This window comes from Tenrec ecaudatus, chromosome 18, assembly GCF_050624435.1.
Source record: "Tenrec ecaudatus isolate mTenEca1 chromosome 18, mTenEca1.hap1, whole genome shotgun sequence".
Lineage (NCBI taxonomy): Eukaryota > Metazoa > Chordata > Mammalia > Afrosoricida > Tenrecidae > Tenrec > Tenrec ecaudatus.
The window spans coordinates 23,262,729-23,289,519 of record NC_134547.1 but is presented as its reverse complement, the minus strand read 5'-3'; the positions used below and the strand labels follow the sequence as shown (position 1 = coordinate 23,289,519).

General features: G+C 39.5%; 1 protein-coding gene across 1 annotated transcript in view; it reads left to right on the top strand.

Annotated features, from left to right (window-relative positions):
* UBA2 (ubiquitin like modifier activating enzyme 2) overlaps positions 1-26,791 on the top strand; it is a 47,364-nt gene that overhangs the window by 19,548 nt on the left and 1,025 nt on the right. The window contains exons 7-16 of the mRNA XM_075536198.1: positions 7,387-7,454; positions 8,086-8,207; positions 11,344-11,443; positions 12,493-12,659; positions 14,306-14,399; positions 14,484-14,596; positions 17,493-17,648; positions 20,852-20,948; positions 22,647-22,752; positions 25,472-25,608. Of these exons, the coding sequence (XP_075392313.1) occupies positions 7,387-7,454; positions 8,086-8,207; positions 11,344-11,443; positions 12,493-12,659; positions 14,306-14,399; positions 14,484-14,596; positions 17,493-17,648; positions 20,852-20,948; positions 22,647-22,752; positions 25,472-25,608 (1,160 nt within the window). The remainder of the gene's footprint in view (positions 1-7,386; positions 7,455-8,085; positions 8,208-11,343; positions 11,444-12,492; positions 12,660-14,305; positions 14,400-14,483; positions 14,597-17,492; positions 17,649-20,851; positions 20,949-22,646; positions 22,753-25,471; positions 25,609-26,791) is intronic.

Here is a 26,791-nt window from a genome sequence, read left to right as displayed (position 1 = left end):
TATGTCTGGGTATGCTATTCGGGGGAAAATGGGGACCTTTTTGATTTAAATTGTACTTAGGGTTAATATTGTTCCCTTTACATATAATTAAGGGACACTTGGGTAACTTTCTTGTAGTTCTTGGGTTAATTAAATCAAATACTCATGTCTCTTCTATGCTATAGATCATTTACTAAGCTTAGTCTCATAATGAAGACTGAGATGTAACAAAATGTGTGCATGTGTGGTTTTTCTGCTATCTGAAAGTAGAGTATTCCTAAGAGTCTTTTCATAAGCAGAAACTACGACAAACTTGGCATTAATATACAGGGAAATTTTCTGAGCATTCCCAGACATAAAAAAAATAATCCTTCAAATATTACCAAATAAAACATAAAACCTAAAACAGCACTAACAGAGTAACTGTAGGAATGCTGTGGTCAGTACACAGCCTGTCTAAAATAGAAATACTGTGTCTAAAGTCAAAATAATAGGAGTTTATTCTTGATGCTTAGGATACAGCGTGCTGCCTCTTTAATGGCTCACTGCAAACAAACCTAGAACACTATCTCTGCTTTTACCAAACCACTTGGACATATAAAAGTATAAATAACTCATTGGTTAAAGCAAGAAACATTTAAAAGAGAAAGAAAGAAACATAATGGAATTAAAAATTTTTTTTTTTAATGATGAGTAAAAATAGTACATCTGGAACTTGTAGTTTCCAGTAGTAACTGGAAGAAAATTTAGAGGCATTAATTAGAAAAGAACAAAGACTGGCTATTCATGAGCTAAGGATCGAGCTTAAGTTAGAAACAGAATCACAGCCAACCTACTGGAAATGAAAGAAATTGGGGTAAAAATATAGCCGAAAGTTGGATTGGTAAGTGAGAGAGAAGAAATAAACACTGAGGGGAGCACAATCTCGGGTCTCGCACATAATTGGTTACAATCATAACAAAGGGAAAATGACACAAATGTTGGGGGTGGTGGTGAGGAGATTGGAGCCCTAATCCTTTGCTGGTAGGACTGTGCAACCACTAAGGGATATGGTTTGGCATGTCCTCTAAAAACTTGAAATGGTGCTACTCTTTGGCCCAGCAGTTCATTTTTGTATCTTTGGTTTCTAATAAAAGAAATGTGCCAGCTATGTTTATTGTTGCATTATGAACCACCAATACTGGAAAGGGAATAAAAACTGCCTACGTACTCTGATGTATAGATATACAAAATGTGGCGTGTACATAAAATATTAGAGAAACAGAACAATGATGAATCTGTAAAATGGTGTATATGGACATGGAGGGGGGACACTGCTAAGTGAACAATAACAAATAAGAATTATCTCAATTTTCTAAGAAAAGAATAGATAATTTATAAAGAGATTAGTGTTCACTGGTGATTATCATGGAGGGGAGAAGGGAAGCACTAACTAATATGACAGTATGGCGGCAGCTCCAAGAAAGACAGCAAAATGAATGTATGATCACATACAGTTGGGTATGTGGCATAGAGTATACCAGTAGATACAATTACGTACATATGTGAATCCAGATAGAAGTATCTATATATGCAAATACAGGTATTTGTGTACAGGGACTTCAATTCATTGAAGATCTGACAAGATACTCCTCAGATAGAAGCAAGCACCTTCTAAGATTATGGGGTGTTTTGGTTTGAAAGTTTAGGACTGCAGTCCCATGGGACAACGCAGGTCAGTTTATGTATAGAGAGAACTAAATTCATGTTCTACATCCTAGTGAAGAGCATCTGAGGTCTTAGAAGCTGGTGATTGGCTAAGACAGAATTAATCTGTCTACAATGATTAGGAGTGAAAAGAGTAAGCTAACCAATACAAAATAAACAAGTAGTTTATAAGGTTGATAGTCCAAACAAGCCATGACCTTATCTACCCTGAAATTAGAATAAGATGCTGCCACCACTGACCATTCTGTCCATGGTCACAATAGATGGGAGAAAAAAATGTAGAACAAAATCAAAATTCTTAAAAAGGGCCAGACTAACTGGACCAATTGAGGCCAGTAGACTCCCTAAGACTGTCGCTCTGGATATTCTTTAAGATTTGGATTCAAAACTATCTCCCCAAGACCACCATTTAGCAAAATGAGTAGCACACAAAAGTTATTTGTAAGTACGGTACTTTATTGAAAAAAAAATCAACTCTGTGAGACTCTAAGGTCAATGCTGAAAGGAACGAAAGATGAGGGCGCAGGGAAGCTGGCTTGTTAGAAATGGAACACCTAGAACACAGAAGAAACGGTTGGCACATGGTGAAAAATGTAACTGCTGTCAGCAAACACTGTGGGTGGAGATTGTCCAGTGGGAACTTGTGTAAACTTTGACCAAAACACGGCAAAATATTACTGTATGCAAAGATGTTCCATATAGATGGAGAGGGAGCTGGTAGCATAAAGTAACCATGCTAACATATAAAATTGTAGTGAATCAGATGAATGTAATAAAAAGAAGCAACTTACAAAAGTGACTTCTAAAGAACTAGAAAGCCTAGATAGTACTATACCTTAGTGGAAAAAAGTTTTTTTAATCATTTTATTGGAGGGTTGTATAACTCATCACAATCCATACACACATCCATTGTGTCAAGCACATTTGTACATTTGTTGCCATCATCCTGAAAACATTTTCTTTCTACTTGAGCCCTTCGTATCAGCTCCTCATTTTCCCCCTCCCTCCCTGCTCCACCTCCCGCATAATAATAAATTATTATGATAAATTGACAATTTATGAATTATTATGTCATCTTACACTGTCCGATGTCTCCATTCACCCACTTTTCTGTTATCCAGCCTCCAGGTAGGAGGTTATACATAGGTCCTTGTAATCGGTTCCCCCTTTCCACCCTACCTCACTCCACCCTCCCTGTATTGCCACTCTCACCACTGGTCTTGAAGGGATCATCTGCCCTGGATTCCCTGTGTTTCCAGTTCCAATCTGTACCAGTGTACATCCTCTGGTCTAGCCGGATTTGTAAGGTAGAATTGGGATCATGATAGTGGGGGGAAAGGAAGCATTAGGAAGTAGAGGAAAGTTGTATGTTTTATCGTTGCAACACTGCACCCTGACTGTCTTGTCTCCTCCCTGAGAACCTTCTGTAAGGGGATGTCCAGTTGCCTACAGATGGGTTGTCAGTCTCTAATCTGCATTCCCCTTCATTCACGATGATTTGGTTTTTTGTCCTTTTTTGTTCTTTGATGCCTGATACCTGATCCCTTTGACACTTCATGCTCACACAGGCTGGTGTGCTTCTTCCATGTGGGCTTTGTTGCTTCTAAGCTAGGTGGTCGCTTGTTTACCTTCAAGACTCCAGATGCTATAGCTTTTGATAGCCGGGCACCATCCGCTTTCTTCATTACTTTTGCTTATTACATTTATTACATTTGTCTTCACCTTAGTGAAATTTTAATCTGTAATCTAACTCTTCTAAATACAGTGCCCCAAGTCTGTCTGGTTTTATTATTGATTTCCGCTAAACGCACAAAGAATATTTAATCTGTAATCTCATCAAGAGGTAATAAAAGAAGGAAAATGCCTTAATTCCTATTATGAGATTAGTATGTCTTTGATAGCGAAGGGCGTTATGGCATGGAAAATTACAAGTCAATCTTTCCTATAAAAATATAAGTGGAACCGTCTATATAGAATACTAACATACAGATGTACTGTCATATCAGCAAAAATTTTCCTGATCAAGTCGTATTTATTCCAGGAATGGTTTAGTATTGGGTAATCTGTATACATGATTAACTTCATGAAGAAATTAGACAACTATATATGTATAATCTGTAGATGTATTAAAAACATTTGGTAACATTGAGCAAATACATTTTTTGGGCCAAAGTTTTTAGTAGAGTAGCAGGAAAAGTGAACATTCTCAATTTTTTATCTAAACCCGTACTGTATTCAGATCACCTTAATTTTTATCTAATGTCCGTTTTCTGTCTTAGTATCCTATCAAAGATAGTGCACAGTGCACATCACATTTAATCATTAGGACTCTTTAGACTGTTTGGGTGTAATAGTTTCTCATACCTTCTTTGCTTTCTGTTAATTTCACTTTTTAAAAAAAATCATTTTATTAGGGGCTCATACAACCCTTATCACAATCCATACATACATCAATTATGTCAAGCACATTTGCACATTCATTGCCCTCATCATTCTCAAAACATTTGCTCTCCACTTAAGCCCCTGGCACCAGCTCCTCGATTTTCCCCTCCCTCCCCCTTCTTTGTTTTTGATGAGTGAAAATTTTGAAAAGTACCAGCCAGGAATTCGGTTGATTGTTACACTGTTAGAATTTATTTGATACAACCCTAACCTTAACCCTAACTGTAACTCTTAACCCTAACCCTCCCCCCCCAAAAAAAAAAAAAGAATTTATTTGATACATTTTACAGGACTGGGGTTATAGGCTATATTGTGAAGAAGACTAGAAGAGCCATTTTCGTTCTACTGCACCAATGGAATACATGCTGTTGATATGACTTATGATGATTGCTATTGGACTTGATTCTGTGGTTATTTTTAGACTTTTCCATTGTAAATGTGATTATTTTCTTTTCCTCTCCCCTTAAAAAAATCATTGTATTGGGGACGTGTTCAACTCTTAAAGCAATCCATACATCCATCGTGACCCTTCTGTAAAGGAATGTCCAGTTGCCTACAGATGGGCTTTGGGTCCCCACTCTGCTCTCCACCTCATTCACAATGATATGATTTTTTGTTCTTTGATGCCTGATACCTGATCCCTCTGACACCTCATGATCACACAGGCTGGTGTGCTTCTTCCATGTGGGCTTTGTTGCTTCTGAGCAGATGGCCACTTTTTTACCTTCAAGCCTTTGAGATCGCAGGCACTATATCTTTTGATAGCTGGGCTCCATCAGCTTTCTTCATCACATTTGCTTATGCACCTGCTTTGTCTTCAGTGATTATGTTGGGCAGGTGAGCATCATGGAATGCCAGTTTAATAGAACAAAGTATTCTTGCATTGAGGAAGTAATTGAGTGGAGGCCCAATGTCCATCTGCTACCTTAATACTAAACCTATAATATATGCACATAGATCTGTTTCTTTCCTCTTTCTATACTGAGTAGCCCTGGTGGCTTGTGAATTATCTTGTGGACTACTGACATCAAGGTCTGTAGTTCAAAGTTACCAGTCGACCTGTGGGATATGGGTATGGCTTTCTGGTCCTGTAAAGATTTGTAGTCTTGGAAACCCTGTGTAGTGTCACTGTGAGTTGGAATTTACTCCATGCAGTGGGGTTGGATTTGGGTTGGATTTTTTTTTCCATACTGTATATTTGGGAAGAACTCACCGCTTGCAGCCCACACCTCAGGAATGGGGAATATGGACAAGTTATTTGGAGATCTGCGTGGGAGATTTGCCTCGTCTCCCCCATTCATTCATTTGTCCATTTTATTTATGTCAGTATGAACTCGAGTATTTTATATTGTGGCTTATAGTCCAATGCTACTTTATTTATCTTGATGTTACAATAGTTCTAGCTTTGACCACTGGGAATTCATTCTTGCCGTTGGCTCCTCTGCCCCCTTGACATAAATAGCCCCATTAGTGTGCTGTGATTTTGTTGGTTTGAGCTTCTGTCTGGCACTGCAAGTTGCTTAGCCTCCTCTTGTCTATTTCTGCCCCAGTCTTAGAACAGCTACCGTATGTACTCGTGTGTAAGCTGAGTTGTTCAGCACATTTTCAGTGCAGTTTTTGTGGTAAAATTATGTGCCTTGGCTGATAATTGGGTCAGCTTATACTCGAGTTTATACAGAACTCCAAAGAACTCTGGTTTCTTTTCATGGGAAATTGTGTAAATTCCTACATCCTCTTTAAACCTTTGGCTCCTCATACCTGCTATTCAGTTAATTAATGGAAGATTATTTTTAATGTAAAAGTTTAAGGCCCACTTTAAGACAAGTGACATACTGACAATTTACAATATTGATTGCTCGTCTGATTAAAGTGCATGAGGGGATTTTGGAAACTGACCAATTGAATCTAATATTTATGTGCAAGAGGATTTCAGAGGAGCCTTTCTCTTACTGGAGAAGACTGATGGATGGCTTTCTCTTAGAGGTGTCAAGGATACACACCAAAAAAATAATTGTGTGCTGTGTTAGTGTAGTGTTGGAAAGACCATTAGGACAGAATACAGATCTCAGAAGCAAAGCCTCATGTAAGAGGAAGACTGAGTGAGCTTAAGTCCTAGGTCACAGATAAAACAGGACCACTGGAACCATCTAAAAGTTGAGTCCAAACTGATTGCATAACTCAAACCTTGTCATATGGGAGAGCATCTCCTTGAGGGCAGGAAATGGTTTCATAAGATTAAAAAGATCACTCATTCCATTATTAATATCTCCATTTAAAGATATCAAATGAAAGTTGCCCATTGTATGGGGGGAGTTTTTTGCAGCATATAATCACGTAAATCTTGTGATCCAGAATATATTCTTAAAAATCACTAAGACAAAGAACCTGACCAAAGGAATAGGAACAAACATTTCATTAAAAACTTGCTTTGTCTCCGTTCAGAGTGAACCTATCTATCGGACAGAGTAGAATTGTCTCTGTGTGTTAAGTCTGGAGAGGAAGTGAGTTGATTGGAACTTTAGTATGTTGTGGGAATGTAATTTGGTACAATCATAGCGGGGAAACAGCTGAGCATTTTCTTATAAAATGTATCAAGAATTCCTGAGATCACAGATTTTTTTTGGTTGTGTGTTTTTTTTTTTGTTTCATTGTTGATTTGTATTTAACTGTACAAAGGATTCCCTTAGGACAACTTTCTTGCCTAGTTTTTAGATAACTAGATTATCAGAAGTGGATTTTAATACTTAGATTATTTATTTCTTAAAACTCTTCAGTGAAAAATAATATATTACTGGCACACTTAAATTTTGTTTTAATTCACCAAGTTTCCCGAACCTAGAGCAGTTTCTGGGCCGTCAGTTATTTAATAATAATGTTTGCTTAATAGCCAACTGTAGTTGTACTTTACTGATGTTGTTCTGGCATGTGAAGGTTATCCAAGTTGGAATGTCAAGGCAGTTCACCCGTTTATTTGTGAAAATGTTAGTTAACATAGTAAAACCTAGATGATGCATGGAGTAATAAGTCTACTAAAATTTATCCTGGCTTGTATTGTTCTGGAAATTAAAATGCAAGTCCCCCCTCCCACCCACCCCCAAAATTACTATAATCCTTTGGCTTTTCGAAGTGAAATTTATCACTTTTCACTCCTAAGCTTTTCTATGTTATTTTAAATTACTTGTGAGGAAAATAGAAAAATAACTACATGTTTAGAATATATTTTGCTCTACATAATAATTTACCATTCTTAAATTATAGCCAGTTGTTTGGGGAAGAAGATGCTGATCAAGAAGTATCTCCTGACAGAGCTGATCCTGAAGCTGCCTGTGAGTGAAATATTTAGGACGACGTTTTCCTAGTGGTTGCCCCGTTCTTTACTAGTTTAATCGTGGTAGCTTTAGAAGGAAGGGGAAAAAACTGCTGTAGCTACATGCTCAATGGGAGTTCTGGGTAGTACAAACCATTAGTATACTCAACGGCTAACTGAAAGGTTGGGGGTTTGGGTCTATCCGGGGAATATGTTGGAAGAAAGGTTTGCCAGTTTGTTTCTCGCAAACCAGCCATTCCAAAACATAACCACCTTGACAGGTTTCTTCGTTTATGAGCCAGATAATGTTACATGCCTCACACGTTACATAATTTTTAAAGCAGCATTTTAAATATTAAGTAGTTTCACTTTACTGGTGAAGCAATCAAGCTAGATAAAAATTGATTTCCTTAAGGTCATACATCTAGTCTGAATCTTAGTACAGGTCAGTGCTTTGAACATGAATGTGATCTTCAGAAGGTTAGGTGGGGGAAATGCTGATGATGTTCTGTTCATATCTTCTGAAACTTAGAATGTGTCATATATATGCAGGTGATTTCCATGTCTAATCCTCTCCCCCACTCCACCCCCAAAGGTGGCCGGGAACTTAGTTCCGTATTTATTGCAATTAAAAATAAATTGTTTTGTAGGGGAGCCAATGGAAGCCGAAGCCAGAGCCAGAGCATCTAATGAAGATGGTGACATTAAACGTATTTCCACTAAGGAGTGGGCTAAATCAACTGGTTATGATCCAGTTAAACTTTTTACCAAGGTTTGCTTTAATTTAACTGTATTGTTTTAATTCTGTTGCAAAATAGAATGTGCAAATGTGTTTTGCTTTTCCTTTTGATGCATGTGTATACTTAAGATCCTAATGTGGTAGCTTGATGGCAGGATAGGCAGGCTTTGAAATTTAGCACCAGTTTACTTATGGGCTGGGGCCTTCAAAAGTTTCATGGGAAAATACCATTTATCTTATGATTCCAGTTGTACATGAACTTCAAGAAGCCCTTGCATATACAGTCTTATCTTGGCTGTCTTGTCCTGCCTGCTGAACTTTGTTTTTCTCATAAGTGATGTTTGATTCCTCCTGCTTGTCTTTACACATCTCAGTTGTGTTCTGTTGACCTGTTCTAAACCTGTTGTGAATACGTAAGCATTTTGCTTTCCTCTAGTGCAGCAGTTCGCAGCCTATGAGTATAGCAACCCTTTTGGGGGTTGAACGACCCTTTCATGGGTTGCCCAGTTCATTACAGTAGCAAAATTACAGTTATGAAGTAGTGATGGAAATAATTTTATGGTTGGGGCGCCACCACAAGAGGAACTGTATTAAAGGGTTACGGCATTAGGATGGTTGAGAACCACTGCTCTGGTGGGATCATTCTTCATCAGTATATAGTAACTTGTCTACTGAATATTTTTGGAGTAATCTACAAGATTGTTTTAATGGAGTTTCTAATTATTGAGCCTTAAGTTTATTATAGTAGGTTCTTGAAATTTTGTCAGCTCTCCTTGAATTGCATAATCTGTTCTTGCCTCTTCATTCAAGAGGATGGCTTTAAAAATAAAGCAACAGGCTTAGCTCAATTGAATGTAATTAACCTGTTAGGAGAATGTTTTGTTTCCCTGCAAAATCTTTGTTTGCTTGTTTCCATTTCTTTTGTTGGGAAAACTTTTTCAGTTAAGACTAGCTCTACATCCAGATTTTTATGGGGGGAGGGGCGGTGTCACCATATACCTTGTTCTCTCAAAGGTGTTTGTTGCTACCTCTGTCCTACACCTAGGCTCCCTCCTTTCTTGGTTCTTTCTGTCTGGTTTCAGATGAGTCCTATACTCCTAACCAAGTAGCCTTTTGCTTCCTTTAGCTTAAATTTAATTCCTTTTCTCAGTAACAAGTCATGGTCTGGCTCTTAGTTTTTTTCCTGGAAAATAGTTTCTGTTTGATTACATATGAAAATACACTATCCTTTGTATGGATTCAAAACCAAGTCCACTTCTCTGGAGTCATTCTAACTCATAAGGACTCTGGAGGGTTTTAAGACTTTGCATCTTTATGAGGATGTACCCCCATCTTCCTCCCCGGCTTCACCACTGGCTTTGTTTGCCAGCGCAATAACTGACTTACAGCTCCACAAGGGCTCCTTAAACCTGTTTCATTCCCATTTGAGCATTTGAATGATTGAATAATCTGAAGCACACCACCAGTCCATGATTCAGCAGGTAATTTTAAGCACCTACTGTGCTTATCTGTACCAGTGTGCATGTTCTGGACTAGCCGGATTTGTAAGGTAGAATTGGGGTCATGATAGTGGGGGGAGGAAACATTAAAGAACTAGAGGAGAGTTGTATGTTTCATCGCTGCTATACTGCACCCTGACTGCCTCGTCTCTTCCTTATGACCCTTCTGTAGGGGATGTCCAATTGTTGCAGATGGGTTTTGGGTCTCCATTCCACATTGATAGGATTTTTTGTTCTGGGTGAGTCATTTAGTTTTCATTTAAGCAATTGATGCACAGTTCCCACAGTGTGGCTGCACTCTTGCTGCTTTCCCGTGCCCACCTACCCTGTTTTGCTGCCCTTCCCTGCCTTCACGGCCTTGTTTCTAGGCAAATGGCGCCCTTTAGGTTTCATATGGTTGGTTATTCTGAGAAGCACGGTCCTCACAAACATTACTGTTCACCTTGTAGGCTTGTAATTTCGAATGTTTCCCAGGCTTATGTCTGAGGGGTTTCACCAATCTCTCAAACCAGTAAATTTGTGGTCATCTTAAGGTTTTTAAATTTGTTCTGTCCAGGGATTTTTGTGGTCTTGATTATAGAATGGTCAGTAGTGGCAGTAAAGTACCGAGTGCTTGTGGTTTCAGGTTAGTGGACACTTACATTCGTGTGATCCAGTATCCCCCTCACTTTGTTTCCTTGCGTTTCCACTCCTCTTGCCTCTGGACTGGGAGAGACCAAGAGCTTTACCTTGGTTGGCTGCTTTGACACCCCACTCACTCATCGTCACAGTAGGCTATGGGACATTGTCATTGTGAACTGTGCTTTACTGGTTGATTCAGCTGGCCCCAGCTCTGGGGAGATTTTGGTAACTGGTAGCTAGAGGTTTGGTGCTTGTATTCCATTTTTAATCTTTTTGGTTGAAAACACAAAGCACAACATATTAGGAGGTTCAAAGAGATAGTGGGAAAATTCCATTATCTTTTTTATATATTTATTTTAACTTATTACTTGCAAGTTAATACATCCATTATCCTTTAATTCCAGTTTTTTCCGTGAACTTTTTGAAGATCCTTTGAACACCAATTTAACCATTTTTGCATGTACAATTCTTAAAAGTTATGCAGTGTGTATTTCTTTGGGGGGGTGTTGGTGTATTTTTTAGCATTGATTTATATGATTGTGGTTCACTTTGATCTTTGGAGCTTTATGATTTGGAGGAAGGCAGAGCCGGTCGGCCCAGATTAGCATTTCCCTATCTGCCTGTTCAGTATCACCTCTGCTTTTCACTGTTGTAAACCCAGAGGACAGTTTCTCTTAAGGAAGCTTAACTTTAAAAATTTTTTTTTAAATAAGATCTGCTAGCATATATCATATGGAGCCCTGGTAGTGTAGTTGGCTTCCGAACTGCCATGCCAGCAGTTCCACAACACAAGCCAAGCTTTCAGAGACAGGTGAAGCTTTCAGTTCCTATAGCGTTACAGTCTCAGAAACCCGCAGGGGCAGTGCGAGGTTAGCATTCCAAATCATAAGCAGTGTGTCACCAGGATGCATGTGTCACGCACACATGCATACCATGCTTAGCTTTCCGTTATTTCAAAGTATTTATGACAAAACAGCATCAAAATGCTAGAGATTATTAGCATAGGAACTGTGTGCTTTGTGGGATTTAATCTTTTTTTTTTTCTTAAGCTCTTTAAAGATGATATTAGGTACCTCTTGACGATGGACAAGCTATGGAGGAAAAGGAAACCGCCAGTTCCACTCGACTGGGCTGAAGTACAAAGTCAAGGTAAAGAAAGGAAGGGTACATTTTAGTTTTGAGATACTTCAACTAAAATCATCCCTTCACCTGAAGTCTTTAAATGGCCCTGTTATGTCTTGAAAATGCCATTTGTTGATGGTAAGAAATTCAAGTAACTCAGAAATGTGAAGCAGGAAAATCACTTTTTATTTAACTAGTTCTTTATTGATTAATGGTTGTTTTGGATTTCCCCTGAAATGCAGTGCTCCGATAGGTTCATACATCTTCATAAGATTAATTTTAAAACACGTCATTTTAAATGGGAGGGTGCCATATTGTAATACTGATGGCACCATTATCCCATTTCCTCCCAGCACATCTGTCTCACCTTTATCTGTAGGGTATTGCATTTAATTTGTGCACAGCACAACTTCTGGTGTAGACGTTAAAGGATCCCTGGGAAGCTGGGGTTGTCATGTCTGTTAGGAATAGTTCTAGACAATGGGATACTGAACTTTATAGACCCATTTACGTACAATAGATAGTCCACATCCACAGGTTCTGCATCCATCCATCCATCAACCCTGAGAGCGGGAGGGTGGGGAAGGTCAAAGCAGTCCTCAGAAGCTAAGCGGGAGCTTCAAGTGCTATGTAGGTAATATCTACATTGTACCACGTGCTGTAATTCATTTAGAAATGGTTTATAGTAAATGAGAAGATGTATTTAGGTTATTTAGCAAAGACCATGCTATTTTCGAAGGTGTTTGAGCATCCATGGAGTTATATGTGGACTGTCCAGGAACCAACCCCCAGCAGGTAGTAGCCTCCATTTAATGAGTGGTATGTGCTAGACATGATAATTCTTCCCTTACATAGATTGTGGTCCTTGAAACCACCAGTAAACTTAAAAGGTATTCTTGTGTTTTTCTTCTATCTCAGCTTTAGTAATTAATTCTTGTACAGCTATTTGTAGTGATAGTTATTTTAACATGTTATTTTCACCTTTTTAAAAAGAAAATTGGGCAAGCATTGAATTTGTTAAATGTAACACAGTAAAGGAATGATATTTAATAGTAAAACTTACAATATTTCCTTAGGTGAAGAAACCAATGCGTCTGATCAACAAAATGAACCCCAGTTAGGTTTGAAAGACCAGCAGGTTCTAGATGTAAAGAGCTACGCAAGTCTTTTTTCCAAAAGCATTGAGACTTTGAGAGTGCATTTAGCCGAAAAAGGGGATGGAGCTGAGCTCATATGGGACAAGGTTGGTTTTGATAATCCCTGAAATTACCTACATGTCAAATGTATGTTTTACTTCTTCAATTGTAGTTGGTGCTAGAATTTTTAACACATTTATTCTACCAGATTTTGAAAGATATGTTAAAATTTTGCTTGGATATTTTTCTTTTCTAATGATTCCAACTATTGGATGAATTCACACAATATTGTTAAAACTTCATTTTAGATTCTAGTGTATGTCTGGATGGTCAAGTTATGTTGACTGGACAGGTGTCAGTTTATTGGGGTAAATATTTCATCAATTTAAGAGACTAGACTTATTTATCTGATAATGTTTTGTGTTTTCCTGTAAAGATACAAAGTTGTCGTGGGCTTTAGAGGGAAAGAAAGCTGTTCACTTTTAGAAACCTATGGAACTTGGTTGAATCCTACATAAAATGAAGCTGGTAAATTTAGATCCTTGAGTGATTAAGAAGTAATCTTCACACGGGGGCTAGGTAAAGCTACTCAGACTAGGAATTGTTAATTCTGAGTAATGGATGTGATTAGTCAACTGCCTGGGGAAATGCCTAGTCGGTACTGTATTCTCACCACAGCCTTACAAGATGTGCATGTTTGCTGTTTAAGAAATTACGGAATTTGGGTTCAGGGAGATTATGCTTACTAGAGGTTACATAACCAGCCAGCGAGTATCTGTAAACAAGCCCACATCCAATCAAACTATTTCTTACATGTTGTAGTGCTTTTGAATTCCGGTCTGATAGCATTAGAGGTGTATTTAAAAGGAGTTTGGAGAAAAAACATTGCTTTCAAGCTGATTCTCATTCATAACAACCTTGTAGGGCAAAGTAGAATTGTCACAAGTGTTTCCAAGGTTGAAAATCTTGATGGAAGCAGCTGGTGGCTTTGAACCACTGATTTCTTGGCAAGCAGTCAAATGCTCCATTATCTGTGCCACCAGTGTGCCTTGACTTTGCAGGAGGGGAGGCCACATGGCAAGATTTGAGGAAGGGCATGTGTCTGATGGCTGGAGGTGTATGTTCTGTTAGTGGCACAATGATGAAATGTTCAGCCACCAACCGAAAGATTGGGATTTCAAAGTCCCCAGCCACATCATAGGAGAAAAGACCTGGCTATTGTGAGGGTTAGACCCTAGAAAGCCCTATGTTCCAATCTGGCATATAGTGTGCTGTGAGTCAGAATCTCCTCATTTTCACATAACAGTTCTGCTAATCAACTCTAGTACTCCAGGATTGTCTGAAGCTCTTATCAAATAGCTTTCTCAAAGCCTTCTTTGTTGCCTTGCTTGGTTTATGTGTCAAGCTACCTTCTTCTCATTGCTGACTGGTAACTACAAGAGAGTTGCCATTTTCACTTAACTGAGTTGGTGTATTTGGTTAAGTAGGTATGATTTCTTGGAAGCCTGATGGCTCTGGGTGTTCCTGATGAACTACATCTCAATACCACAGAAGCTGATTGATGTTAGGACCTCCCCCTGCTCATTAAGCTTCTCAATCTATTGTAAGGCCAACCTGCCCCACTTCTCTGCCTAAGCCTTCTCGTGTTCTAGTGGACGAATATTGGAAGCATGGTGAAAGTATTCGGAAAGTAGTATTTCACTAGAGTAGTGACTCTGGGGAGAAACTGGTTAACTGTTTAATCTATTGCCAGGATGACCCGTCCGCAATGGATTTTGTCACCTCTGCTGCAAACCTCAGGATGCATATTTTCAGTATGAATATGAAGAGCAGATTTGATATAAAATGTAAGTTCTTACCTATGTGAATTATGTCATCTAAACTTCAAAGTTGTTTTCTTTTTGTAAGAGTGATTTATTTTTCCCCCTCAGCAATGGCAGGGAATATCATTCCTGCCATCGCTACTACTAATGCAGTGATTGCTGGATTGATAGTGTTAGAAGGTTTGAAGATTCTATCAGGAAAAATAGACCAATGTAGAACAGTGAGTATTCCATTTACATATTTTAATTAGCCTTAAAAAAAGCTATAATCTAGTTTTGCTGGGCAAATTGTAGCAGAGGCTTAATTTACCCCCACCCTGTCCACCTGTACCAATTTCTTGGATTAACTTATTCTAATTACTAATTACTTATTACCACTTTTTGGTCATAATTTCCTTGTGTCTCATAATTCTAATCCCTCATATTAAAAGTTTCTTTTATATTCTTTGATAAAGTGAATGCCTTAAATCTATATATGGAGTTTACAATCATTTCTGCTGTCTCTGATGGTGACCTATTATGTGTTGTATGGTTGTATTTTGTGGGTTTGGGGTTTTTGTTTTTTTTTTAGGTGGGGATATTTATGTCTGCTAATTTTTTAAAGGATCCGTTGAAATGGTGAAGATGTTCTTCAAAGAGAATTTATATTTATATCTAGTTTACGTTCCTATTACTAATCTGGGGCCATTTAAAGGTTTTTGGTTTTAGGGTTTTTCAAAAAAAATTCATATATAACCCTTAAGGAGTTCTAGTGACATAAGCCGTTGGTTCAAACCCACCAGCTGCTCCACAGGAGAACAATGTGATTGTCTGTTCCTGGCATGGTTTATAGTCTTGGAGACTATAAACCTATAGATAGGTCACTGAGTTGAGAGTGACTCTGTCAGTAATTTGGATTTTTTAATATATAGCCATATAAAGTACCTTTCAGTTCACAAACAATGTTAGTTTCAGACTTGGTGTTTTTTTTGTTTGTTTGTTTTTTCAGACTTGTTAAAGTACCTACTGCTCCCAACCTTTCAGCTCACAAACAATGTTAGTTTCAGACTTGGTGGGTTGTTGTTTTTTTTTTTGTTTTTTGTTTTCAGATTTGTTAAAGTACCTACTGCTCCCTAAAACAGACTTCAGATACTTTTTTGGCCAGCTCAATAATTATATGTCTGGATTTCGTTTCCTTTCTATTCGTAGATTAATGACAAGATAGCTGAATAGTTAGCTTCAGTATGAATAGTGTAAACAATTGTTTTCATTACTGTTGATTTCCTTTAGCACACTTGCAGGAAGCTCCAGATAAAATAAACCCTCCTATTCCTTCATTGTAGCCTGCTTATCTTGTATAGGTCTCCCTACCCACCACCCTCCCTTGCCAGACTACTAGTATCCAAGTGGGATCTTCCCAAGATACCTCTCTGTTTGGAATCCGTAGAGTCCCCTTTAGAATGAATTCATTTAGTAGATACCCGTCTGCATAATCGTCACACGATGAGGTTTTCTTATGTCAACTTCTACTGTTCCTTAACAGCTTCATTGAGGTACAATTCACACACCATACAATTACCCATTTAAAGTATAGCTGTACATCATTTAACATCCACAATCCAGTTTGTGAAATAGGGTGTGCGCAATTTGGACATTTTGCTCTGACTGCATCATATACGTGGGAAGGTGTATAGGATAGTCACCAGGCAGGCCCAGGACTCACTGCTGCACCCAAGCAAAGGAACTAAACTTTGGTTCCTCTGTGGTCGCTATCCAATGTCAAGGAGTCATATTCATTTCTGCCTACATCTTTTCCCCCACCTCAGGGGGCTGTACACTTGGCCAGTTCAGTGTCCCCCGTCTCACCCTGCTCCCCTAAGCAAGCACTCTCTCTGTCCCTTTCCCTCTCTCCCTCTTCCTCTCTCCCTCTATCTTCCCGACCAGTTGCCTTTCCTTTCCCTGTTCTCACCACCTCTGCAGTTCAGAAATTCAGCAGCAACCGTGGGAAGAGCTGCGGGCTCAGGACCCACACGTAATGTGCTGGTCACTGGAGTTGAGTGAAGCTGCAGCCTGGGTGGTTCTCGTAGTGATGGAGAAGTCCTGAGATAGGCAGCATGAAATAGGCGATGCAATAGGCACTTGAAGCCCCTCCCTGTACCATCCCAGGGTCACACTGGACACGGCACCTGGAGAGCTAGTGAGAGAACAGATCAATCTCCTTATCTGTAGAGATGTTAAGCAACACATGTGTTTTGTGGCCCTAGTTAGTCCATTCACAGAATGGTACACCCATCACCACAGTCCATTTTAGAGCATTTTCATATCCCCAAAAGATACTGATAGTCCTTATTAAAAAAACAATGTAATTTTTTATGTTTGAATCTGGCTAGTGTTCTTTAGACTTTGTAGTATGAGGTTTGGATCTGCCATAATTGCAGTTTGAGTGAAAATTTTATATTTTTGTTTAGACATTAGGGAAATTATAAATAGGAACTCTGAGTACCTATTTATATAATTATGGTAACAATTACCATCAGTTATCAGAAAATTCTAAAAGAAAGGCAGTCACATGACTTTTGGGAAAGCATTATCATTGGTTGATCTGCCCAGGAGGTTGGCTTAATAATTATTAATAGGAGGAAGGCCATTCCGAAGTAAAGATCTGATGGTACCAGAAAGCAGTATAAGTAGGGCCTTAAAAAACGCAAACAAAACTCACTTCCAATTCAAGCACCTGTAGATAGGGTTTCAAACAAAACCTTTACAGATACAGACAACCTTATCTTTCTCCCACAGAGCAGCTGGTGTGTTTGAACCACCAACCTTGCAGTTAACAGGCAAACGCCTAACTCACAATATTATGAAGGCTCCTTATGACTAGACCTTTACTATAGTAAATTAACTTGCAAAAGAGTCTCTTTAATAAAGCCTTATTAAAGTTTTTTAATAAGCTTTTTTCAACAGATTTGAAATATAGGTTAGAAAGGTAGCCTTAGGAAGGCTTCTGGTCATGTATGAAGGAATATTGAAGTCAATTTTAATTGGTTGTATAATGGTAAGACTTTATCATTCGTGGTTTATAAAATTTGAACTGATTTCTGCTGGGTTTTTTTGTTTTGTTTCCCCCCCTCCAAAAAGATATTTTTGAATAAACTTCCAAACCCAAGAAAGAAGCTCCTTGTGCCTTGTGCACTAGATTCTCCCAACCCCAATTGTTATGTTTGTGCCAGCAAGCCAGAGGTGACTGTACGACTGAACGTCCATGAAGTGACTGTTCTCACACTACAAGATAAGGTAAGTGCCGTGCCTGGTTCTTTTCTACAAGGGTTTCCATTTTCTTCTCCTGGTTTTCTCTTCGACAGTGTTACTGTGATAGAAACTACAAGCTATGTACTGGATTTGCTCTTAAAGGCTCTGAGCCCCGTGGTTTGTGGCTTTGACTTCTTGGGCTTACCATTGCCTTGAGTTCTTGTGTGTGACTACGTATGTGCTTCAGAGTCCAAAAAGGAATGGGTGTGTTGATTGAGTTTATACCACAACTGACACAGGCAGATCGCTGTGTTGTCATGGCCAGTGGGTGAGATATTTGATCTTTGTTTTCTAGGTAGTGGATGTAGGATATATTTAGAGGTCAGATGGGAGATGTCTTTGAATGGTGTGAAGATGGTCCTAGTTATGGCAGCTAGCAGATGAGTTGCCTGTGTTATGGTTACTTACAATGCCACATCTACGTTTCCAACAGAGCAAAATTCTACTCTGATTTTTTATGAAAGTGCATGGATAATCACTTGCAGGATTTGAGGTGCTCTTGGATGATAGACAGTAACGAACTCCCAACGCAACCAACTTACGGGGCTCTTGTCATTCATTTCTTTTCTTTTTCTTTTTTCTTTCTTGTACACACAGTTTTATTATTGATTGTACATGGCACAGGCTGAGCTTCTGTTGCTTACACTTTTATTGTTCCCTGAGTGTTGACTTCAGAATTCTATTTCTTCTCTGTTGTATCTTCCAAATGTCTCTGGTCCATTTTCTAACTTGGAAGGGTATCCTCTGACCCTAGTATCTATCTATCTATCTATCTATCTATCTATCTATCTATCTATCTATCTATCTATCTATCTAAGCTTTTTATTAGGGGCTCATACAACTGTTATCACAATCCATACATACATCCATTGTGTAAAGCACATTTGCACATTCATTGCCCTCATCATTCTCAAAACATTTGCTCTCCACTTAAGCCCCTGGCATCAGCTCCCCATTTTTCTCCTCCCTCCCCGCTGCCCCTTCCCTCATGAGCCCTTGATAATTTATAAATTATTACTTTGTCATATCTTTCCCAGTCAGATGTCTCTTCACTCACTTTTCTGTTGTCCATCCCCCAGGGGGGAGGTCACATGTAGATCCTTGTAATCGGTTCCCCCTTTCCAACTCACTGTCCCTCTACGCTCCCAGTATTGCCACTCACACCACTAGTCCTGAAGGGATCATCTGCCTTGCATTCCCTGTGTTTCTGCTTCCTATCTGTACCAGTGTCCATCCTCTGGTCTAGCCAGACCTGCAAGGTAGAATTGGGATCATGATAGTGCGGGGGAAGGAAGCATTTAGGAACTAGAGGAAAGTTGTATTTTTCATTGTTGCTACATCGTACCCTGTCTGGCTTGTCTCTTCTCCGAGACCCCTCTGCAAGGGGATCTCCAGTGGCCTACAAATGGGCTTTGGGTCTCCACTGCACATACCCCCCTCCCCCCCATTCTTTTTTTTCCCTCCCCCCCATTCTCTATAAACCTAGTATTATTGACAGGAGAGAACAGTCATTTGTGCTTATTAAGTAAGGTCCATTTGAGTACATGATCATATGCTCCTGCCCTTAGTATCTCATAACTCTGCCCCCCCCCTTTAGTAATTATTTTATTTGGGAAGTTGTCACTCATTTTTACTGTCTTTGTTGAGGCTTAAGGACCACTGGTGGTCCTGCTGGGTAAACATTGGGCACATGTTGGCAGTTCAAATCCACTTTCACTTTGGGAGAAAGATGAGACTATCTGTTCCTTTTAAGCAGCGGTTGTCAACTTGTGGGTCAAGACCCCTTTGGGGGTTGAACAGGGGGTTCATGGGGTTGCTTAAGACCATCGGAAAATACCTATTTCCAATGATCTTAGGAACTGAGACACCGCTCCTCTGTCCATCTCCAGGTGGATCCGCCCACATGCAGATACACTCACCTATGAGTACCCGGTATGAAGACTTACCCATGCTACACCATGCTTCAAGACAAAATTTCATTTATTTGTCATTAGAAATAAATATTTCACAATATATAATGACATTGTTTTGTGATGAATCACGATGCTTTAATTATGTTCCATTTGTTAAAATGAAGATACATCCTGCCTATCAGATATTTATAATTCATAGCAGTAACAACATTATAGTATGAAGTGGCAACAAAATAAATTACTGGTTGGGGGGTCACCACAACATGAGGAACTGTGCTAACGGGTGGCAGCATTAGGAAGGTTGGGAACCACTGCCAACCTAGGGTCACTGTCGGTCTGGGATTTGGCAGTGGACTTGTTGATGGTGTCCACCTTTGTCAGCATGACCTGGTTTTGGTGAATTAAGCTTAGATCCTGATGAGATAAAGCATCCGTTTACCTGAGTACATCCCTAGAGCCAGAGTGGGAGCAACAGCAGCAAGGGTTCGGTCGATTTACTCCTTCCTCCTTAATTGGATGTGTCATTTTCTTCTTTGCGAAAGGAAGATGGGTTTTTGTTTGTTTGTTTTTAAGGAAGATACTTTAAAGACTCAAATGACCCACTTTGGGGATCACTTTGCATTATTCACCTTGTTAAACTTAATGTCAGATACTTCTCGTAGATACTCCTAAGATAGAAAGAATATATCTTTTTTATTTTTTATGCTGCTTGATAAGAATAATTTTGTCTCAGAACTGGTTATACAGCGCAACTTGATTTGAGTTTATCTCTTGGAGGGGGACAACAGGACACGCACACTAACTAGCAAGGGGTGATTACTGTCAATGAAACACCTACCATTACAGGGCTGGCGCAAGCATTGAATGAGATAGATAGGCCAATGTCTAGCTCAATACCTAATCTATACGGAAAGAGAACATGCAAGAGCCAGCCAAGAAGTTCTTGATACCACATTTGGAGGAAGTTTGATTAACAGTACCCTGAGGTGAGGGGGGGGGGGGGGCTGAACAGCAGAGAAGCGGTTGAAGGGAGACAGCGGATGGTGTAAGACAGGAAAAGAATAACTACAATCTGTGAAGGCTTCACAAGGGTGACGGGTGGGAGAGGGAGGAGCTGATATCAAGGACTCAAGTGGAAAGAAAATGATGATGGCAATATACGTACAAATGTGCTTGATACAATTGATGTATGGATTGTTATAAGAGATGTAAGAGACCTCAATAAAATGATTTATTTTTAATTGCTTTAATATTTTTAAAAAATTTTACTTGCAGATAGTAAAGGAAAAATTTGCCATGGTAGCACCAGATGTGCAGATTGAAGATGGGAAAGGAACAATCTTAATATCTTCAGAAGAAGGAGAAACAGAAGGTATTAGTGGTCATTCATTATATACCTCATTTGCCTAGGGGAAGGAGTGCACATTATTTTATTCAGCTATTTTCCTCATTTTCACAGCTGAGAGTTGAGCTTGGCACAGCTGCAAGGGAAATGTTTGGCCGTAGAGTCAGATTTTGTCTTAATAGCCTTTCACTACTGTGTAGCAGACAATATTGCTGAAGATCAGTGCCTTTACTTATTTTGATTTGAGAATCTCTTAAATTTCTGCAAGCACAAAATAGAAGAAAACTGAGGTTTGCTACTTTCAAAGTGCTTCAAAAATCCAATGAAAATCAATTCAGTTATAGACCATAAACTCTGTAACATGGGTTTTACAGTGATTATAGGAAAATGCCCACTTTTGATTCTCATTGTTTCCCTTTTTAAAAGTTCAAGCAAGTCGTTTTATTAGGGCATTGATTTTATAAGGAGTACATTTTCTTCCTGCTTGAGCTTTCTTCGTTGGACTCACATCACAGCTACTCCTTCAGCCCACGCTAATCACTCTGACTAGGCCTGCCGCATTGGCAGCCCCTCTCTTGGGTGACTGTTTTAGTTGATCTTCTGTATCCCAGTTTACTCTTCACTTCAGAAAGCTGGAGGCACTCTTACCTATATAGTGGCTTAACCACATGTTGGTTCCGTGGTCACTTCTTCAGTTTACTATTCCAGTTCCTGGCGCTTATTTAAATGTTGTGATTCTTAGATTTTGTTTCTTGTCAAATTACTTGAGATGTTAGGTCATGTGAAATTGAAAGGTAACATTTTGGTAGCCTGGTTAGGATTTAGGCTGACTACTCAGACCTCACTGTCGCCGCTGTTGTCAACACTAAAAAAGATAGAGCTTGTCCGTAAACATCAACTCTTCCCTGTTGCTGAAGAGGAGAGCACCTGAATTCTGGCTTCCGAGATGCTTATCTTATGACCCAAGAGAAGAACCACCACATTGTTTTTTTAGCATGTTGGGCCTAATGTCTGGTTAAGTGAAGGACTATGTGAAGGAGAGAGTAGGCTTGGTGGTGGAGGTGTGGGTAGGAGGGTCCATTCTCCACAGACATTCCAGATAGATTTAAACAGTTAAAATAAAATGAATGAATCTGGAAACAATCCCGAAGAAACTTAACAGTATATTTTGGACTTCAAAGCTAGAGTACGGAAGATATTTGTAAGCACTTTCTTTTTAGAGAATTCCGTGAAAAAACAAAATAGATCTTAAATGTAGTGTCAGGACTTATGGATAGCGGTTTCTACAGCTGATGCCTTTTCAGAGTAGATATTCCAGGAGTAGTTAAGTGATGAAGTAGATCAAGTGTTTTGAAAAGGGAAACTAGAGGGCACTGCTATATGAATCCTGGCTGTTTGTACAGACCATCAGGGAGGAGCATTTGAAAATGCAATCGAGAATGGATGAGTCAGAAGGGACCGAAGGCAGGTCGAGGGGGTTAGGGAGACGGGCCCTTAGTTGAGTAGATGTATTAAGTTCCAGTGAGTGGCAGGGAAAGCTCTGCGTGGTACATTCTGAAGATACTAAAATGGAGCAGAAATGACTTGGAGGATAGAGGTAGATTGGTGTGATGTGTTTTGAAGAGACCTTAACCAGCTCCTCTGACTTTAGGTTGACAAAGTGGGGTTGATTTTAATCCCTACAAATTTAAGTACCGTACCTAAAATTATTTTTATGTTTTCTAGGTAATAATCACAAGAAGTTGTCAGAATTTGGAATTCGAAATGGTAGTCGACTTCAAGCCGATGATTTCCTTCAGGACTACACTTTATTGATCAACATCCTTCACAGGTAAGAACTGTTGATAAGTTTTAGGAATTACTTGAATAATACAGTCTATTTGCTGCAGTTAGCCATTCAGGAATCAGCGATTCTACGTTAGAATTCAGAAATAAGCAAGACATGCTTACTAGGTAAGAAACTCATCCTTGGTGGCTAATCACGCCTAGAGAGACTTAGAAAGCTGGGTCTTAGGCGTTTTAATTGGCAGTGAATTCATTTTGATCATTAAACTAAAAGAAAATGTTCAATTATTTTTAAAGGTTCCCTAGAAGAAAGTGTTGAGAGTGCAGTCTGTGACAGTGTACCAAAGAAATATTGAAAATTACGCTATTTGTAATATACTTTGTTTATTGTTGGTAGTGTGCACAGCAAAACATAATACCAACCAACCAGTTTTTTACATATAAAAGTCAGTGATACTGATTACATTCTTTGAGTTATCGACCCTCCTTGCCCATTGCTTGAGTTATCCCTCCTCACTAACAAGTGTAGTGCCCCTAAGGATCCCGCGCAGTCTTTCGAGGCAGGGTTGTCGATTTGATCCCCTTCCAGTAGACTTTTTACTAGCTAAGCCAAACCATTATTTGGTTTTAAGATGACTGAAGGGGAGGTATTTTGTGTTTAAAGATTTTTTTCTTTTTACTTGCTGCTTACTTAAAAAGAACTTTTTATTTTAAATACTTGCGTTGGAGAACATGTGTGTGTGGTAATATAGTAGATGATTCTCTTGGTGTCGTCATCAATGGTTAAACCAGGCTTGTTTTTGTATGTTCATTGGCAACTCCCAGAGGCACCCTGACTTTCAACTTCTGCATGGCATTTGCAGACAGGATTGCTGGTGTGTTGGCACATGCTTCCATTCATTTTGCCTGTTTGTCTATTATGTTTTTTGCACTGGGTTTATGGAAGAATGTGGATTATTAGTAAGAATTATTATTAAGCTTCTGATAGTTTCATAAGCTTATAGATTTGCGTCATAGGTGAATATTGCTAGCTGTAATTTCTAGCCCTAGTTAGGCACACTGGATACAAGTGATACAGCTCAGTTCAGTTGTGGAAGAGAGGACACAATTTGTGGGGGAGCCACTCTATAGGGTTTAAAGGAGCGGTTGTGTGATTGAAAGGAACAAAGAAAGAGACAGATAAAAGGTTTGGGATGCTTACCTCCTCTCCATGAAGGCGTGTGTGTGTGTGTGTGTGTGTGTGTGTGTGTGTGTGAGAGAGAGAGAGAGAGAGAGAGAGAGAGAGAGAGAGAGAGCGCGAGCACACACTAATACATTTTCCGGCTTATATAATCTCAGGGAGATCTCATTAATTACCTGTGTAACAAGGTGGGCAGTATCTTAACCCTAGAGGTCCCTGGGCTCGTTGGGGAAGAAACCCAATACTAGCATTGGAGGCACACAGGGGAGTCCACTGCCCCTTGAGCAGGGAGAACAAAAGAAACATGTCTGCTCCTGTAGATTAAGACCGGCTGTATAGTAACAGCGATTTGCTTGTGAGCAGTATCATTAAGGTAGCACTGTTGTGGGGGGACATTGTGGGGATGATTTTTAGACAAGAGAATGTGACTGGGACTCATTTTCAACTCACAAATGTGAAGGCCTTTCTCCACCAGAATCCTGGCCTTCCTGGCTTCTTCATCACGGGCATAGAGAATTGGTCCACGTACACTCTCTTCCAGGCCCTGTTTCCCACACCGTGGACATAGGCAATGAAACGGATATGTACTCCTTGGTGCCTGAAAGAAAAGGCATAGTTTTGGTTGCTTTGTTTTTAATAATTTTTTAGACTTTGGGGACTGGAGCACCACCCTACCTTCACCCCTGAATAACATTTTGGTGGCGGGGGGTGGTTGTGGGTCATGCATTATTTTTATACATGTTTTGGGGACCTCATGTACAAAGACCAATAAAGATGCGGCAGGGCCCCAGAAACCATTGAAGTACTTCTAAAATATTAAAGAACTGATTAAGATCCAATTGTGATTAGATTGTGTAGAATCTTTTTGTCAGTCTTTGAAGAAATAAAAGACATTCTTTAATCATAGCTATACATTCTGAAATGAATCCACTTCAAAATTAAATGCCAGACTCACTGCCCTCAAGTCCTTTCTGACTCACAGTGACCTTCTATAGCAGAGGAACAATACCCTGTGCCTTTCCAATGCTCAGATCTCTATAGGGCTGAAAGCCTCATGTGTTGTGTCTTCCAGAAATCTAACCATTGTGGGGTATACAGACTTACAAGAGCGCATTTTAGTTATTCTTTTAAAATGATTAAATTATATTAGTTTTAATTGTTTCGGGTTATGTTGATATGCCACAAAGGTTGTAAGCAGTCACTTATTGTTAAGTGTAGGAACTGGACTGGGATCTGGTTTTGCTGCGTATTAACCTAAAAGAACGTAGGTGCAGATAACGGCCAAACATTTAGCATGCCTTTGGGAGAGGGAATTCCAAGCTGGTACTTTACTGATGATTAATCTCACCTGCACTTTGTTTTTATAAAAGCTAAGTGATGCCAAAGAGGCTTTAATTTTAGGGAAAGACTTCCATTCAGTTAGTGGGCCTTTTTTCCTAGAGGTGGTGTCTCAGCTGTCTGGAAGGGGTGGGAGTGAGGTCGGATTTTAGCGAGAGTTCACATCATTTCCAGTCGATCTGGTGCTCCTTGGCTTTGTTAGTAGTCATAGTGTGGGTTGGCTTTATAGTGTGCACTTCTCTTACAGTGAAGACCTAGGAAAGGATGTTGAATTTGAAGTGGTTGGTGATGCCCCAGAAAAAGTAGGACCAAAACCAGCAGAAGATGCTGCCAAAAGTATAACCAATGGGAGCGACGACGGAGCTCAGCCTTCTACGTCCACAGGTGAGTCATGGCCCGTGGGGTATAATTAGTCACTAAAGTATAGAGCAACAATCGGATTATTTCTGTGAACATTGACGCTGATAGAAATCCACACAGAGCTGTACGGTAGTTTGACATTGGTTGTTTCAGTGGTACTTAGAATTCAGAAACCACGGAGAAAGACCTCGAAGACAGGAGAGTCTCATGAGAATTAGATATGCTTTGTTGTTTAATCGGTTTTTACAACTTGAAACATCAGGCTTACTAGGGCATAAAGATAGTTCATTCCCTGTATTGTGGGTTTTGTATGCCTGTTCTATTTGGGGGAAACAATTCAGTGCTTCTTACTATTTTGAGTGAACCAGATGCTTGGTGGGTTTGCAACTTAAGCATGTTGGAGCTTCTTCAGAACCAGTGTGGTTTTGGGTAAAAATTCAGCAGAGGGGCTTGTTCTTCTGGGTCTGAATGCTTATGCTGTTTAAAAATAACTTATTTACTGTGCTCTGATTTGAATATTCATTACTCCTATCCCACCAACTCCCCCCCCCCCACCGCTGTTTCTGTCCCAGTCCCTGTGTCGTTGGCATTCTTCCAAATATGGTGGATTCTGATGTTTTCTGGGAATCGTGGTAGTGTGGAGTGCAATCCACCTGTGGACGAGCGTTTGTGACGACCTTTCCCTACTGAACATAGTCTGCCATCCTTTGAGGAGGCTACTGTAGTGGCTTTGGGGAATAATTTGAATTGTTCCTTTACTGACCCCCACTGTGGGCAGAGTACATAAAAAGGAGTCATGGGTATTCTGCTTTTGGTGGAGGTGAGGCAAATCCATCTTTCACGTAAGGTTAAGCACCTGCACCGTGGAGCTTGACTGCGTGAGTCCGAATCCTTGTTTTGTGTCACACTGTGAACCTTGGGTAAGTAGATGTGTTGTTCCTTAGTTCCCTTTGCTGGGGTACAATAGTGTGTCTTTGCTGGCTTGCATTATAATCAAATGCAAACTGCTCAGGACAGTTCCTTGTCCATTGTAAGTAGAGATAGACACAAAGAACTGTAATAATTTCTTTGAGTTCTTTTTTTGTTTTTATTAGACTATAAATAGGTGTTATGTTAAAAACAGCACATAAATATGTGACGTATAAAAGTAAAGTTTCTAAAGAGCAGCCATTAATAAATTTGGTATATGCTAGAATAATAATTCTCA